Here is a 19035-nt window from a genome sequence, read left to right as displayed (position 1 = left end):
CTGGTATTGTTGTTAAGGTGACCATCTTGAACCATTGCTTTCTCACAAACTTGTTCAGTCACCTGAGATTGAGGATAGGTCGACACCCCCCATTTTTCTTTTGTGTTAAAAAGTCCTGGGAATAAAGCCCCTTCCCCCTGTGTTGCAGGGGAACAGTTTCCACTGCCCCTAATTGGAGGAGATGGTCTACCTCTTGGGGTAGAAAATGTTTGTGAGAAGGGTCCCTGATAAGGGATGGGGGTAGGGTGAGGGGTATGGACAGGAAATGAATGGTATAGCCCATATGGATGACATCTAGGGCCCATTTGTCCACGGTGATGGCAACCCATTTCAGGTATAATGGGAGCAAACTGTTTCCAAATAGATGGATGGATGTTGTAAGTGCTGGAATGTGGGAGAGGTCTTCCAGACCCTTGATGAAGCCTTCTAATTTGTTGCTTAGAGGAAGCAGGTTGAGATGCCACTGGTGATGGAAGTTGGCATCGTTGTGGCCTCTGTCTTTGTCGTTGTTCATAAGGCCTCTGGTGTTCCTGTGCATATGCTGAGTATCTATTTCTCTGATATGATTGATACCTGTATTGTCTCCTTTTTGTGGCAGGTGTTTGAATGCTGAGGGAATGGAGAGTTGCCCACAAGTCCTTCATAGTGTGCAGTATCTTATTGGTTTGGCTGCAAACAATTTTTCTCTGTCGAAGGGGAGATCTTCAACTGTGTTCTGTCTTTCCTGTGAGAATGCTGAGGAGTTAAACCATGAGGCTTGTCTCCTGACCACAGCTGTAGTGGTTGACCTGGCGGCTGTGTCAGCAACGTCTAGTGAGGCCTGTAAAACCGTGCATACAATCATTTGTCCTTCGGAGACCAGCGATTTAAATTGTCTCTTTTACTCTGGAATCTCTTTAATAAAGTCCATAAACTTTCCATAGTTTCTGTGGTCATATTTGGCAAGTAGTACCATTTAATTTGCCACTCTGAATTGAAGCTTGGAGGAAGAATATACTTTGCGGCTGAATAGGTCCAACCTCTTACTATCTTTATTGAAGGGCGTGGACCAAAAGTGCTGTTGTTTGCCCCTCTGGTTGGCCATTTCCACTACCAGCGAGGTGGGTGAGTGAATAAAAATTCCGATGCTTTCGAGGGAACATAATATTTTCTGTCCGCCCTTTTGCAGGTTGGAGGTATGGTGCCTGGAATTTGTCATACCATCTTGGAGGGTTCCATAATTGATTGGCAAGGCTATCTTTGAGGAGGAAGATGTCTGTAAAATATCCATTAGCTCATGCTGAGTTTCTGGCACTTCCTCCAGAGCAATTTTGAGCTCACTGGCCACTCTTTTGAATAAATCTTGGAAGTGGGTAAAATCATCTGCAGTGGTTGGGGTTGGAGGCATAATAGCCTCATCTGTTGAGGATGAATTGTTGGTTGGTGAGGTGTCAGGAGCACTGTCCTCTTCCTGCTCTGCCACGGCTTCATCCCTTGTCTTGGTCACTACGGTCTCCGAGGGTGGAGATGGGGATCTGGTGTCTTCTGGTGCAGAAAGTGGTGTGGTGCCAAGAGCCTCGGTGCTGAAGAGTGAGGTGCCAATTGCATCGGGAGTGCAGTGTGCTGAGCTGGTGCAGTGCAGTTTGTGTCAGCACTGTTGCACTAGCAGCATTGGGCTTCGGCATGGAAATAGGAGCGGTTGTTGGTGCCATCTCCTTTAGCACTGTTGATGGTGCCATGGTGGAGACAGACAGCTTAGAGCCCTTAGACTCTGCACCGGAGTGCTGGGTTCCGGCGACGGCTGCTACATGGACGGTGCCAGCCATGGTGGCCATGGTGTGGCCGGCACCGCTGAGAGTGATTTAGTTGGCGACCGTTTTGTGTTGGTCTGGTTTCTATGAGGCAAAGAGAATGGCCATTTTTTTTGCAGATTTTTTGGTCTTTGGGGACCTTGTCGGCGAAGAGTCTGGTGACTTATGCCAGGAAGAGGGCTCCTGCCTCGGGTTGGAGGCTGGTCTTAGCGACATCTCCATCAAGATGAGTTTCAGTCTCAGGTTTCTATCTCTGCATGCCCTAGCTTTCAGTTTGTTACAATGGGCACATTTCTGAGGAATGTGAGCTTCCCCATGGCAACGGCCACATTGAGTGTGTGCATCTGACACAGGCATCGCCTCTCTGCATGTTGTGCATCTTTTAAATCCTGGTGAACCAGGAATTTTTCTAATCTAAGACTAACTGTGCTAAGGGATGGAAAAAATAAAAACTTTTTTTTTGGTAGGGAACATAACTCAAATAACTGAAACTTAACATATCTAAACTATCCTAACTTATTAATGTCTCTAAAGTTGTCTAGTAGAAATGAAGGTTTTCAGCAGGACAGCTGAGCTCCACCTCAGGCCGGAGATGGTTTAGAAGGAACTGAGGAGACTGGGTTGCACGCACGCTAGAAGAAGCATCAACGGCACGTGAGGCAGGCACTACTGAAAAACTCTCAGAGCGAAGGAGCCGGGATGCACCATTACCCGAAGTGGCACACCCACAGGGACATCTCTCGAAGAAGAATGAAAGTGCTAATTATGGTTTCACTTCGATGGCTTTACACAGGTGGAACTCCATTTACTGCAATGGAGTTACTCCCAACTTGGATTTGGGTAGACGGAGTTCAGGATCAGGCCCAAAGAGTCATTTTGCTCCTGTGTTCTGACAGCCAGCCCTTGCAGAGCCACCCACTCAGATTACTTGTGCCAGGAGCAAGTGTCTGCCAGAACATGAGTAATCCCAGCAGGGGAAGATGTACAGTGAGGGAATTAGGGATGCAGGTAAAATGCACTGTCCAGATTTTTATTTATGTATGTTTATGAAGACTGTATGCTCTTTGGGGCAGGGTCTATGCCTTCCTCTATGTTTGGGAAGCACTGACCACACTGGGGGAGCTACAGTAATCTAAATAAATGGTGGGGAAAATACATCCCTCTCCTCAGATCCTGTGTCAGAATTACCTCTCCATAGGCTATGTATACCCCTTCCATGTCCTCTGGTTGCAGAGAACTTGTGCAGTATGAACTCCTTGGGACAGAACCTAGCCCCCATGCTGGGCTTTTTGCACAGCTCTGGTGGCACAAAGGGGTCAGCAATCTGGGTTTAAAGAGTCAGCTGGGGACTACTCTGGTGCAGGAGAATCCCCAGATAATATGGGTCTCTGACACCTGCTTCCCCCACAACCCATGGGCCCTCCCTTTGTATAGAAGGTTTGCCACAATATCCATTTCCCTGACACCCTCATTTGACGTAGTACTCACATTATTTCTAAACATTCATACTGTGATAGCACCTAAAACCCTCAAACACGGTGCATCCCATTGAATATGCAAGTTACTACAGTTCACAGCACCCACATCCACTGGAGCCTTGGGACAAGACATGAGCAGCAGAGCGCAGGCTGGCTGGAATACTATATTGCCAACTCTAAAAGTTAAAATACCATGATATTGCTTTAAAAAGATTAAATCATAGTTTTGGTCTCCTGATCTTTAATTTCCCCTGCTCACCCAAATAGATATGTGACATAAGAACATAAGAATGGCCCTACTGGGTCAGACCAAAGGTCAGTCCAGCCCAGAATCCTGTCTACCGACAGTGGCCAATGCCAGGTGCCCCGGAGGGAGTGAACCTAACAGGTAATGATCAAGTGATCTCTCTCCTGACATCCATGTCCACTCTCTGACGAACAGAGGCTAGGGTCACCATTCCTTACCCAATTATGACAATTGTAGTATTGCCAACTCTCATAAACTTATAGACAGGAAGGTAAATTAGGCCCTTCTTGCAGAAGTCCTCCCTAGGGGGCCCAGAATCAGGCTTCCATTGTCCTAGGGAACAGTGTTCTCAAAGATCTGTAACTCTCAAGTGCTTTACGAGCAAAAGCTCTGTGGTTAAGAATGTGTGCCTTGCTTTCCTGCTGTGGCATCTCAAAGGGGTTAAACTAGCAGCCCAGAGTGTGCACAGTGAAGTGGAATTCTGAGGGACTGACTAAAAGTGACTGGGAGGCTTAGGAGGTCTGAGGCAAAGGTTTCAGGCTCTAGGCAGCTGAACTGCAGAGTCCCATGTCACAAGGAACAGTTCAGACAAGAGGTCTGAGCCTGGGGACTCAAATCATGACTAAACTCCACCCATACCTAATTCACATGGAAGCACATGGGATCCAGAAATTGGGTACATTCTCAGCGGCGTGATGTGCATACAGTGTGGTACAAGGCCTGTTTGTAACAGGGACCAAGCATGCACTAAATGAAAACAAGTTTGATCCACACTGAGCAGGACAGGACTCACACTGGTGACCTCCAGCCGAAAGACCCTAGAGCTCATTAGCAATGTGCTGAGGCATCCAATCCCCACCCCCAAATGCTAATGTTATACATTCACTAAAAATCTGGGGCCTCCAGCCGGGCCTGCTATTCACACATGGTGATGGCAGCTTCCTGACAAGGTACCAATTCAGCACAGTACTGAAAAAAACCCCATGTGCTACTGTGGTCTTGACCAGTGTAAATTTGGCACTCATCCTTTCAGGATTGGGGCAGCCATGTTAGCGGCTGCAGAATGTTCTGCCTGCAGCAGGTGCAGGCATTAGGACACTGGAAATCAAGGTGTTAGAGGATATATGTCTGCACCAAGAAAAAGATGGCAGGGAATGGCAAAACCCAAAATGCTTGTTTATTTCCAAAGCTACCCAGAGCGTAGCAGTGTTTGGATGTGTGGGGACTCTATAGTGCATCGGGCCCACAAGAGGGCAGCTAAGATGGCAGCAGGATCTCAGCTGGGCTTTCAGGCCGAAGCTGTTTGCATCCAGAAGAGGCATGCAGTGGGATCAGCTCATACCACTTCTGCACTCACTGACAGGCAGGGGCTGGGAGCAGATCCAGCCCATGTGGACAAAGCTAGTAAGAAAGTAACTAAGGGGGTCACCACGATATCCCATGAATGGGGTTCAGTGAGACAGCACAGGCACATCCATTAAAATAGCCAGAAGTGTTCAGGGATGGATGGGGTACATCTGTCAGATTGAGGTGCTGACATATGGTTATGCCACGTACAGGCATAGATTGTGCAGGTGGTGTGATACCAGGCAGCATGGTTGGATGGGGAGCTACCAGCTAGTCACTGGCACCCCCTGTGGCTGGTTTCCAGTGTGGTTAAGAGAATAAAATGAACAGTCCCCAGAGGTAAGAAACCTAGGATTTTGGCGTTTAGTCTTGGGTTTATGTGACAGGGTGAGACCATGTGGTCTTCCAGGGCCAAGATCCCCAACCTGCTGCCCTCTCTATCCCCCTCGTGGGTGGAGGTTGCTAGGACTGAGGGAGCTAATTTGAGCCTACCCCATGTTATGGGTTACATGGTAAGGACCGCTGTAATCTTGGCATTAGTTACAGGTTATATCGTAAGCAGCCCTGTAATCCCCACACTGGAACCAATCAAATGCCTAATATCGCAGATTATGGGTGATGGGTGGGTAGAACCCCTCCCCTGTGGTAAAGATTAATAAAAGTTGTGGCCTGCCACTTAATTCCATGCATGTGTCTGTCCTCACTTTGCCGCTGTGTCCACATCAATTAGGCCTGTTTCCTGGGAAGAGAAATTTACAACACACAGAGTTTGTCACATGCTATTTTAGGAGGCATGGCTCCCCAGGCAAAATGCAATGGTAAAACCAATACTGGTACCAATATCCTAATTCACAGCTAAAAGCAAAGTTTTAAAATATAAAATCATACAATTATTCTACAGTACTTTCGCTAATGTTTGTACAAACACATATTTTTTCATTCTGACATGAATTTGAACCCATAAACTTCTGTTCCACAGCACGTACCTCTTCCACCTCATCTATAGTAGTAATCAGGGATGGGGTTGAAGTGGGGGGCAGTATGCTACTATCCTCTATGTGGACCAGCTCATACAGGGAGAGACAACTCACATCACCAACCTATTACACAAGTATTTGTGAGACAGACAGCACTGGAATGTTGGGCATTAGCATTCTTGGTTTCTCTTCTTGGTTCTAGGACTATGTTGAAATCTAGTGGCTACAAACCGTATAGCCAAATGTACCACCATCTTTCTTCGGCTCATCTGAACCGGAACTCTAGATGTTAATGTCTGAGCCTCTACCTGAGCTAAAGAACCAGCCCTCTTTGCATGGAAGTAGCAGCAGCTTAAACCTCTATCTGTGGTGCAGCTGCTAAATGGCGATAGTGTAGATTACAGAAAGACCTAATTTGTCATGGCCCTTCTAAAAGACAATGTGGCAAAGCAGAAGACACTTGGCTCTGTTATATTAGAGGCATAGGTTCAATTCCCAGCTCTGCATGAAGTAACCTTGTAGAAGCTCTGTTATTGTTCACCGTTTTGATCACCACTACTACCCTGCTGCCAAGCTATGAAATCTTGGCTTATCATAAGCATTGTGAAGGACATAGGAATATTGACAGTGGTCAGTGGAAGCACTGGGATTGGAGCTTTTGGGTCGCAGCTTAGTGTGCTTTCTGCTAGGTTACAGGGCATTGTGTATAGGGAGTGTCTCTCTCCCTCTCCCCCCACAAAGATTGCCAGGGGGGCTCCCGCCCTACATGCTTTCTGACGAGTCCCACTGTTAGGTTCCACTGCTCCTCTCTCCTCCTCACACTGGGAGTCAGATGGGAGAGCCAGATGGTTGTGCTTGCCCTCAAGGAGGGCAACCTAAAGGTCCATGCTCTCCTGCAGAGGGGGAACAGCAGGGTTATCCTTCTATGCCTTCCCAACACTGAGGCCTGTTGGTTCTTCTTGCTCGAGCAGGTGGGGTTTGAAGGAAGTGGCTGGTGCTGGCAGTGAGGGGGCTTTGCTCTGTGCTGTGCTGCTTCTGACTATGCTGCTTTTGGCACCAAAAAGCACTGTGCTGAGAACAGCTGCATAGGCAGAAGCAGCAGAGCACAAATCTAAGCCCTCTTTTCCAGCCAACCCTGCAGCACCGATTCACAGATGTTAAGGCTGATGCATAAATGGGCATTTTGAGTAGGAGCAGAGAGGTTATTTTACCTCTGTATTTGGCACTGGTGCAACCACTACTGCAATACTGCGTCCAGTTCTGGTGATCACAATTCAAGAAGATATTGAAAAACTGAAGAGGGTTCAGAGATGAGCCATGAGGAGCATGATTGAAGGATTAGAAAATCTGCTTTATAGTGACAAAAAAGGAGCTCAATCTATCTGAACAAAGGAAGGTTAAGGGGTCATTTGTTTACAGTCTAGAAGTACCTACAGGAGGAACATATATTTGATAATGGGCTCTTTGATCTAGCAGTGAAAGGTATAACACGATCCAATGGCTGGAAATTGAAGCTAGACAAATTCAGTCTGGAAATAAGGTGTTAATTTTTAACTGTGAGATGAATTAACCAATGGAACAACATACTAATGGTTGTTGTGGATTTTTCATCACTGACAATTTTAAATCAAGATTGGATGTTTTTCTTATATACTGTAGGATTTATTTTGGGGAAGTTCTATGACCTGTGCTATGCAGGAGATGAGACTAGATTATCAGGTCCCTTCCGGGTCTGACCTGACCCTTCCCCCCGGAACCTGAGTCAGCACTGCAGCTGCTGCCTCCTGCCCATGGGAGGTGCTGCGACTCACCAGCATACTCACTCTGCAGTGAGGTGATGGTGGATAGCAGGAGCAGGACATGTTGCCCTGCACCATGCCAATCCCACAGGCTAGAGAAGATCATTAAAGGTGACCTGACCCAACCCTAACACTTGTAGTTGGGTCCTGTTGCAGGGCTCTGCATTAGTTCAGTCCCTACCCATATCAGTTCAGCCCACCACCCAGCCTCACCTTTGGTCCTCTTCCAGGTGTAAAGGGGGGGGGAATGCTTCAACACAGTTCCCTCTCTCCTTTCCAGGCTGAGGGGGTAAGGAGGGGGGGACAGGTCAAGGGCTCTTCACCCCTCTCCGTCCTTTCCCAGGCAAGATTCTGCAGGGAGTTTGGGGAGAGGACCAGAGGGGCCATCCTGTTCCCATTACCCACAGGAGGGGAGAGGAGAGGAGTGAACAGAGCTGCCCTTAACTCCTGGGCTCTTTAGCTCCCTCCTCTCCCCATAAGAATGGTTTTGGGCTGCTGAGAGGAGGCCAGGTGGACAACTCTACCAGCAGCAGATCTGACTGGTAGCCTCATGAGACAAACAAGTGGGGCAGGCAGCCATCAGAGGGCTCAAATTCGCCAGAGTGCTGGAGTGTCTCATGTCATCACAAGACTGGCTCCAGCCCCAGCCAAAAGTCTGTCACTCGTGAAAAAAAACACAAGAGCTAGCAACACTACCAGGTCATCAAGTCAGACCTCCTATGTTTCTGGGACTATTACATTTCACCCAGCTACCCACATATTTAGACAAGTGACTAGTGTTTTGCTAAAGCATGTCTTCCAGAAAGGCATCCAGTCTTGATTTAAAGACATGAAGAGATGGAGAATATACCACTTTCTTTGGTAGTTTGGTCCAGTGGTTAATCACCCTCACTATTACAAATTTCTGCCTTATTTCTAGTTTGAATTTGTCTGGCTTCCACTTCCAACCATTGATTCCTATTGTGCCTTTCTCTGGTAGATTTAAGAGCTATTTAATTCTCAGTATTTTCTCCCCAAGAAGGTTCTTATCACTGTACTCAAGTCAACTCTCAATCTTTAATGTAGTTGAATAGTGACTTGGCCTCCTCTTGTCCCAGATGGCAATAATAATAGTGATGCAGGCTACAAAACAGCTTTGCTAGCTGCTGCCAAAAGGATCCGCATGGCTCAGTTATTTGAGCCGTGTGCTAGGCCGAGGGTTTGACATTTAGGCCATGTCTACGTGGGGGAAAAGGTGTGTTAACTCAATGGAGTCTTCTTTTTCTGGATTGTAAACTCCCCTTAACAGCTGTGCAGCCACAATTTAACACCTTTTACATCATTTGAGCTGGTCATGTTGTAGTCATGACCACTTCAAACAATCTATAAGGTGTTAGCCACAAGGTAGCCAGCTGATATGATCTAAAGACTAACCAAACAATCTAAAAGGTGTTAAACTATGTCCACATGAATGTGAAGGAGGAGGAGGGTTCTTAATCAAATTAAGCTAAATCAATTGAGCTAACTTGATTGAAAAAACTCCCCACATCTTTTTGCTATGTAACTAGTGCCTTAAAGAGCTGTTTAATTGCAAATCAGGGTTGGCTACCATGAAAAATTACATAGGGATAGCTCTGTCTCTCAGGGTGTGAAAAATCCACACTTCTGAGAGATGCAGTTAAGTCAATCAAAGCCCCCAGTGTAGACACTGTTAGGTCAATGGAAGAATTCTTCTGCAGTCCTAGCTACCGCCTGTCAGGGTGGTAGATTAACTACAGTGGGAGGAGAACCCCTCCCGTGGCTGTAGTGAGTGTCTACACTGAAGTGCTACAGTGGCACAGCTATGTGGCACTGCAGCCATGTTGTTGTAGCATTTTAAGTGTAGACCTAGCCTCAGTGTGATATGTTTGGAGTTTTGCACTGTTTTCCAGTGCAGCACTTTCAGATGAGTTTATCTCCAGCACCAGAAAAATTTGTTTCAAATATCAAAGTGTATTTTTTAATACTGAAAGAAAAAATATTCATCTGGATATTATTAAACACAACAGGGAAAATCCTGTTAGCCTGACTCACATATATGGACCTACTGAAGTCAAGAGCTTCAAGGAGATGATGTGCAGTCAGTCTCATAGGATTTGGCATAAAAAGAGATTCCAAAGAATGAAAGATGCATACAGCAGTCTAAGCATCTAAAAAGTTAGTATGCTTCTCCTCGGCACCCTTCTACACACAGGTCTCTCCTTTCTTACAGCCCAATTCTGCATTCTGCCAGTGTCCAAGGAATGTAGGATTAAGCCCCTTGCTACAAGTGCAAGCTAGAATATTAGTTGTAACAATAAATTAACTAAACCCTTCCCATTCATTTCTAGGTAAAAGAAAATCAGAAATTTACAAGGAGCCAAGCTTAGTTCATGTACATGCATTTCAAAACTCATTTACCCCCAAGTCCCTAGGTTAAATACATATTATGTAAAGCATCTCATTATTTAAATGCCAAAAATTCACTCAGCACTTTTCAGGACACAAAATGAGGACAGTTCCTGTCCTGGAAAGCTGACAAACTAAAAGATCCAAAATCAAGGTATGTGATTGCGCACATGTAGACATACCTGAACTAGCTTTAATCTAGTTAGCTTGGGTACCAATAGCAATGAAGCCTCTGGAATCACACCTTGATTGCAATGTAAACATAACTACAGGGCCAACCCCCACACCTGCCATCAAAAGTGTTCATGCTTATGCACATTTCATGTTTAGTTCCAATATTCAATTTATTAATATTACGATTAAAGTCAGAAATGAAACAGCTGTTTCACATAATTACAAATGTAAAAATTGCATCAAAACATCACAGCATATTGCATACAATAAAGACATGCACAATATGCATACATTGGGAGATGATGATGAAGAAATCAAGCAGTTATTTCTGCATCAGGATCTTTCCTGCTCCTCTCCTGTTTTCCATTTCAGAGCTCTACTCCTGCTCTCTCTGAATCTTTGAGCCCAGAAGACCCTGCTTTCTCCTATACCCCAATAATAAAATAATAATATGTAGCAATAATACTTAGCTCTTCTATAGCACTTTTCTTCCGTATATCTCAAAATACTTTATTAAGGAGGTAAGTATCATTATCCCATTGAGCCACTGTGCCTCTAAACGAGCCTTACCTTTTCTTTCGATCTGGACTGGCGGTGTTCCCCCGCATCATGGGGCAGGATGGCCGAGCCATCTCATGGCTGCAGAGTTTAAGGGAGAAACAGGCACAGACAGTAAGGTCTGTGACCTTACTGAGACTGACTCACCTGGATCACTTTTCCATTTATAAACACAACACAGATCATAGGATAAAGCTCCCTTTCAGTAAACCTTTATTCCACTTTTAGTTCTCTCTTCCCCTGTAATCTCTGACTAACACCTGTTTAGGAGAGAAAATATATATCCAGAGCTTATACCCTTTTACTTTTACATTTTTCTGTCAGTCTGATTTTTCCTGTAATTGCTTTGCCACTTGCTGTCTCAGGAGAAGACAATATTGTTCTAAGATGGCATTTTAAAACAGTCCTTAATTAGTCTGTAAAGTCAAAAAGAATTCTCTTCAATGGGTTCTGAGCCAAATCCAAGGATGGCAGCTTCATGTAGTGGCAGAGCATGGGTCTGTGTGCATACATCACATTATGCATTCACAAGCTCTATATCCTGAGTCAATCATGGCACCTAATATTGCAAATGTTACTCGCTGAGTAGACAATGGATCTTGGGTGAGTACAGTTTAGTCACATAAGATTTGCAAGATGGGCCTTTATTGCTGGACAGCTTTCATACTAACTATTAGAGAGGGTTGCTTTCATGAGATTCTGAAAATACTGTATGCAGTTTTATCTTTTTCTCCCCTTTATGATAGATTCTTTTTCAGTCTTCACTGTAATTTCCCTTGGAGTAATAGAAAGTTCTTCCAAAAAGGAAATTATAAATAAATAATGGTTTATAGTTACACAGTGTCTCCCATCTTTGGATCTAAAATATTTTACATACACATTCATAAAATTAAACTCTCAGCACCCCTGTGAAATATATACCAATAAGTATGATCCCCATCTTACTATTGTAAAAACTGAGGTCCAGAGAGTTTAACTGACTTGTCTATGGTCACGTAGGAACTTGGTGACATAGCCTGGAATACAATCCAGGTCTCCAGAGTTCCACCTTGTTGCAATTGATTTTACTCCTCTAATTGCATTTAGGATAATGCATCAGAGTTACTGTAATGCATCTGAGTTCCTCAGATGGACAATACATGATGTCAAAACAATAAGCCAGGAGCATCAGAGCCCATCTCTGAAATTTAACAGGTGCTAAAGCTGATATTCTTGTTTTTGGCTTCAGAATTTTAACACAGGGTTTAAATCTGTAATCAATATAAATCTCCTCATAGAAGGTCATGGAATTTCCTGATTCCAAATTACTCAGAACCTGTTTTCTATCTGAGCATAGTTTTCTCTTGCTTCATTTGAGGTTCTAGAACTGAAAGCTTTTGGCCTTTCACATGCAACTGGGATTTATAAGATAAATAAATCTGAATCTTTATCACGTGTAACAGCAGATAACAGAGACTTCCTGATTTGCTCAAATCCTTTGTTTCATTTTTACAGTGCAAAAGCAAGTATTCTTCCCCCCACATCTCCAACAAATGTCTCACTGGGTTTATTAATATAGACAAGAGAAGTAGAAATCATCCTTAATTGTGGAGGTGCTGAAATGCCTGTTCTGAAATGGGCTTTAAGAGGGGCATCGTTACCTATGCCTTTAAAGGATCTTTAGACACAGATTCAGTTTTCTCTGAGAAAAGTCATAAGCCTCCTGCACAATTCCTGTTATAATCCAAAGATGTTAATTAAAAGCCAATGTATCTTTCTTCATCATTGTAAATCAATCAATTTTAGGTTTTTCTCAAAGAGGTGCATACTGTTTAGTGGTCAGTTTACTCCACTTAAACCTTGCAATATTTGGTATATTATGTGATGAAATACAGCCAAAGTGCTAGCTATCTTATAGTTACATAGGAACAATCCTCTATATGTATTAATGGTGGAGAGTCATGCTAGAATAGGATTTAAAGTGTTTCAAAACACTTTATTCGAATGTAAAGCAAAAGATGCATGGCCTTAACATCAAAATGCTATTTAGGGATCATTAAGACAGCAGAACGTTGTTTGTAAATGGTGTGTGTTTACAGTACATTTCTTTATATTCTTTTACATTTCTTTTCAGTATATGCAATGTAAAGATATGAGTTTCTTACAGTTTCTAATGTAAATTTAGGTGTAATTTTTTTTAAAACCTTAATTTTACATTAGTGGCTTTCTGTATCAGAGATGTCTGTTCAATATTTTTAGGAAGTCCAACAGCAATATATACTTGAACCTATTGCTAAATCAAGAAAACACTCACAGAACTATTTTCTTTAAAATAAGTGTTAATGAGATATATCTTTTAAAAATATACAATACAGATCCAAAAGCAACAAAAATCCAAGAAAACACGTGGTTTTGTTCTGAAACCAAAATCTTTGGTGTACTGATCTTTATAGAAGCCAGTGAACCACCAAAACAGCTATCCCTATGCCTTGCTCTTATTCATTTGTTACCAACACACAGCTCAAGTGGAGTATCTGTATCCAAGCAAAAAGTGAAGTCTGCCTGACATCTCATAAAAATAATTCAAAACATAATCATTTTATATTATTGGAATAACGACAGTAAGTCAGGCTTGTTGACGCATTTTATTGTGAGATGGGGAGCCTGGTAAAAAACTAGAAAATGACCATGATGTAACAAGGAACTTAAAAATGAAGATTCAGATTTGTAACTTACATACATGAATACAGGAACAAATTGGCACAAAAAATGTTAAACATTGTTCCCAACACTGTTTATAAGATTATTCTAATTTGGCTTCCTAAGGAAATGAGAGTTTTATGGTTAGGCTAATCTCTTAATAAAACTGCAGAGCATCATGCTATTAGTCACACAGTGAATTTCAAAATGTAAGAGCTTTATATTAAAAACTGGGTAAAGGTAAAATGAATGGATTGCAACTGTAAAATTAATACATTCCCATTTTAATTCTTCTGTTCTACAGTCCAAGGCAAGTATAAATGTTAACATAACACTGTTAAATCAAATCTCAATGCAAGAGAACCAATTGCATCTCTACTTTAAATCTTATCAACTTTCCAAATTTTCATACTAAAATATATTATTGTATTAATACAAACTACAGTATTATACACTACACTGTGTAATAAATAAAGAAATATAAAAATAAGACACATAAATATAAAAGTTTTCTAAAACTAAAAAGGTACATATGTCAGTAAGAAGGGTATTAATACTGCCAGGTTTGAAGACATACAGTACAAAATGTTGCACAGATCTATAAACTAAAAGAAATAAAATAATACTGATAGGTAAAAATCAGCTAACATTGTTAATAAATGGGGTCCATAATAACTAACATTTGGAAACACTTATGAGCCAGATAACATGTCATGTATGTGTCTGAAATTAAAGTAAACCAATAAAGCAGATTAGAAATTTTCCCTTGTAATTATTGTAGAGAAATTCTGCAAATTAGATATCAACCAAACATAATACTGAAGAATTAAATAATGAAATGTACCAGTGTTCTTACTTTTTGGATGGTTGAGTGTTTCCTACCCCTCCCCCCCGCATGATTTAGTTTAGAAGTTTGATACAAATTAACAAATGCTAGTTATTGTAGGCCACACATTAAATAAAGGCTGGTCAGAGCCTTTAAAATACTGATAAATGGCACTTACAGCACACAGGTCTTGCATAAGGCCAAAGGAGATACAAAGCTTCATATCATATCCTTCATATTGTTACTACATACTCAAAACACAATTACAAACACTGATTTTTGACGACTTTGCTGTCCTTACCAGTATTAACACTGTTAGTCCCTGCAATCAGAACTCAACAACAATCTTTTCAACTACATTTTTAACCACATGAGTAAGAAACTTCAGTTCTTCTATCAGCTGCTTTCTTAAGGCTAACAATACACTTTAAATGATAATATGCTCTACTACAACATCTAATGTTATAATTGCTACCTTCTAGGTTGAATTTACAAAGGTAGTCTAGCACTGTTTGGAACTGCATTATACTTTTCTGCGAAAGGGAATTCTGTAGTGCAGAAGTTCTCACATTTTCTAAACATAATAAAATACTGAAGCGGATTTAGCAAATGTTTTCTGGATAAAAAAAAAATCATATAAATCTCTCCCAATTGTATAGCTTAAAATTAATCGACATAAGAATGAAAATTAATACTGATAAAACAAATGATGCCAGATGCTTGTCTAATAAATCAGGTTTCCTACAACCTGTTAAATCTTTGCTTCCAGAGTCACTGTATTTTTCTAATCTGCTTCATGTTACAAACTTGTTCCTAACTTTGAAAACTGCATGAAAAATTACTAGGTTTGAGGTTCAGGCACACCTGGATTTCTTTTTTTTTCTCATTTTCTTCTTTTACTATAATTTTTTTATTTTAGTTTTTTACACAGTAGTGAACAGAAATCACAGTATGCAGACTACTGTGTTTCTATGTTAAGCATATATAGTATAGAACAAACTTCATTACCAATTAGTTGTTTTCCTTATAGGAAAAAAAACCTATCAGTTAAGCTTTGTTTGTTTTTTCTGACACCCGCTCATCATTCTGTATAGCTTCTTGTTCTACATTGCTCACGTGATTTACAGCTTCTTCATTCTTCATGTTACCTTCAATTTTCCTTTCTTCCTCCTCTACTTCTTGTAGTTTTTCACATTCTTTTTCTTCCTGAAGTTCTTCCATCTCTTTGTCTTCCTCTTCCTCTTTTTCACTGTCTTCCTCTTCTTCCCTCGTTAAACTTTCTCTCTCATCTGAGTCGATCTGCGATGGAGATGCTCTGGCACCAGCATGCTCATTATTTAGGACTTCTTGTCCTGTCTCTTCCTGTTCTGTGCTATCACGCTCTTCTGCTTCTCTTTTGCAATAGGAGTAGCGATGATTCATGTGCTGAGAATAAGACCCAGAGTGTGAAAAACGCTTTCCACATTTGTCACATTGATAGGGCTTTTCTCCAGAATGCAGTCGCATGTGTTCAATCAAATGGTGTTTGTGTTTAAATGCCTTTTTACAGATTCCACACTCATGAGGTCTTTTACCTAAAAATAATAAGCAAATATTTGTAACTTTAGTTTCCACAGTTTAATTGTTATTACTGGTTTCCATATCATCTATGGTTCGTGGAGGCTATTTGTTGAAAAGCAGCGGTTTCACATTTGGATTTTGGTACAACTGTTGGGAGATTTATTTAAGAAGGTGTTCTTTTCTCAGGGTTGTTGGGATTTTCAAAGGAGCCTAAGATCATAACATAAGAACGGCCATACTGGGTCGGATCAATGGTCCATCTAGCCCAGTATCTTGTCTTTCAACAGTGGCCAATGCCAGGTGCTTCAGAAGGAATGAACAGAACAGGTAATCATCAAGTGATTCATCCCGTCTTCAACTCCCAGCTTCTGGCTAACTGAGGCTAGGGACACTCTGAATGTGGTGTTTTAGCCTGACCATCCTGGCTAAAAGCTGTTGATGGACCTATCCACCATGAACTTATCTAGCTCTTTTTTGAACCCTGTTATAGTTTTGGCCTTCATAACATCCCCTGGTGACGAGTTCCACGGGTCGACTGTGTGTTGTGTGAAGAAGTACTTCCTTTTGATTGTTTTAAACTTGAAGCCTTTTAATTTAATTGGGTGACCCCAAGTTCTTGTGTTATGTGAAGGAGTAAATAACACTTCCTTATTCACTTTCTTCACACCAGTCAAGATTTTATAGACCTCTATTATATCCCCTCTTTGTTGTTTCTTTTCCAAGCTGAAAAGTCCACGTCTTTTTAATCTCTCCTCATATGGAAGCTATTCCATACCCCTAATGATTTCTGTTGTCCTTCTCTGTACCTTTTCCAATTTTAATATCTTTTTTGAGATGGGGCCATCAGATGTGCATGCAGTATTCAAGATGTGGGCATACCATGGATTTATATAGTGGCATTATGATATTTTCTATCTTATTATCTATCCCTTTCCTAATGTTTCCTAAAATTGTTGGTTTTTTTGAACTATCCACGCTGACTTCAATACCTCTTACTTGCGTGTAGCAGTGAATTTAGACCCCATCATTCTATATATAGTTGGGATTATGTTTTCCAATATGCATTACTTTGCATTTATCAACACTGAATTTCATCTGCCATTTTGTTGTCCAGTCACCCAGTTTTGTGAGATCCCTTTGTAATGCTTTGCAGTCTGCTTTGGACTTATCCCATTTCCCACTGAATTTTCAGCCTAAATTCTAGGCTGAAAGTAGGATTTAACAAATCAAAACAATAATAAATTTAAATTAACCCATCCAAAGTTCTGAGTGAATATGACATATATCACAAGGTCAGAGGCTTGTGTATAATGACTTATTTTCTGCACTCAATGAACCAGTCTTCCTTTTGTGATGAAACTATCAGGAGACTGTATGCCTTGCTCATCACAGGATGAGAATGGAGACAGGTCTGTAGAGACCAACTCTAGGCTAGTTGTATAGCTAACTCAATGGAACTGTGAAGATCCACATTGATAACTAAAACCGTATTCCAAAAAAGATGATAAAAGACATTCGAAAATTGCAAAACTTATTAACCCTATTTTCCCATTCTAACAAAGGGCAGACTCAGCACCATCGTCCACTGCATGCTCAGGCCCCAATTTGGCAAAGGAATTAATGTGCTTAACTTTAAGCACATGCTTGAGTCTCACTGATTTAATCACATGCTTACATCCATTTAACTCCTTTGTTGAACTGTGTGAATTGAATTTCTTGAATTTCTACATAAACTGAATAATTTGAGAACACAAGGATGGCCATCTTGAAAGCCATTTGCCAAAGTTGAACAGAATGTAGGAAGTTGATAGAGTGGCTCCTGGGTGCTACTTTTAGTGAATGAACATCCCACAATCAGGTGGGATAAGAGGAATAGGGTCCCAATTAATGATGGTGAATTTCATGAAACGTTTTTTGGTTATAAGATTAGTTCAAATTCAAATCCATTTTTTACTTGGATTTTAATCCCATTTTTTCCACTCATACTCACTTAAAATATTTTTGCTCACTTCGTATTAAGAAGAGAGGAGAAGAAAGATCTTCACCCCCCCCCCCACAAACACAGATTGGCACAAGTGTTTATTCTGTTCCTACAAATTCATTAGAAAAATCTCTCTCCTACTCCCAGCTCAGTCTCTCTGTATTTGTTTATCCCTCAGTCTTCTCTCTGCTCCAGTTTTCAGATTTTTTTCTTTGTCCCCTCTCTGCTATTTTTAATGTCTCTTCTAAACATAACAAACTGTTGTGACTACTGGGCCTATAAACTTACCCTAATTGTGAGCTCAACTGTGAAAAGTGAATGAAAGTTCATAAAATGTTACAATAAGCTATAACAACGTAATTTGATGGGAAAAGGTAAAAAATAAAACCAGAAAAGAAAAGAAGACTGAATTAGTCTAAACAAAACTGATCAAGATCATACCTAGTAAACAAGAACAGTGTGAGATCAGAAATTAATGAACCAAAATTGGTGTGTCTGAAATTAGGCCTATTGGTGGACAAAATAATGAGAGGATGGAGTATTCTGCCCATCAGTCCCTTTTGGGGTCCTTAAAATAAAGGAGACTGAGAGAAAGTGAAGGGAGACAATTGCTGACTGAAAGGAGGGGAAGGAGCGAGCTTCACCATCATAGCTGCCACCTGCACTGTCTCCTGGGACCCTGGGATCTACTGTAAAATCATTGTGTCTTGGTTGTCTTAATCCCAAGAGATGTCCTGACCAGACCAAGCCATAAAAGGGCTCCACCTCCACTCACTGGCTCTGATGAATCCCAAACACAACCTGATATGTGAGACTTTGTCACGCCTTTCCCCAGTGTGTCCTTTTTCCTTCCCCACCTTACTTCTTCTCCTTCCCCTTTTGCATTCTATCTAACAAGAATCTGATTCAACCAGCCAAGAATGTATATTTTGCAACACTGCTGAAAGCCTCTGAGCAAAAAGCTAAAGGCAATGTCCCCGAAACAACCCAATGCTGGTACGAGTTTGCCAGATCTCAGAGTGGCAGATAAGAGCGTGAGCTGTGCCTGTGTTTTTCCAGCAATGAGGATGCAAGTGAAAAGCAATACCAGAAACAGAAGTTGTGCTTTCTATCTTCCCTGTTCTTTTCTTTCTCCTCTTTTCGCTCTCTCTCTCTCTCTCTCTCTCTGTGTATCTCTTGTTTTGTCTTCTAGGAAATGGAATTGGACTTCAAC

At 41.5% G+C, this 19035-nt stretch overlaps 1 protein-coding gene across 4 annotated transcripts in view; it reads right to left on the bottom strand.

The window, feature by feature from the left end:
• Positions 1-13381: 13381 nt before the first annotated feature.
• Positions 13382-19035, bottom strand: part of ZEB1 (zinc finger E-box binding homeobox 1) — a 213933-nt gene continuing 208279 nt past the window's right edge. For all 4 annotated transcript variants that reach the window (XM_048837734.1, XM_048837735.1, XM_048837737.2 and 1 more), the window contains exon 9: positions 13382-15855. In XM_048837734.1, coding sequence (XP_048693691.1) covers positions 15329-15855 — 527 coding nt within the window. In that variant the 3' untranslated portion in view covers positions 13382-15328. The remainder of the gene's footprint in view (positions 15856-19035) is intronic.

This window comes from Caretta caretta, chromosome 2 (assembly GCF_965140235.1).
Source record: "Caretta caretta isolate rCarCar2 chromosome 2, rCarCar1.hap1, whole genome shotgun sequence".
Taxonomy (NCBI): Eukaryota; Metazoa; Chordata; order Testudines; family Cheloniidae; genus Caretta; species Caretta caretta.
This window is presented reverse-complemented; position numbering and strand designations above follow the sequence as displayed.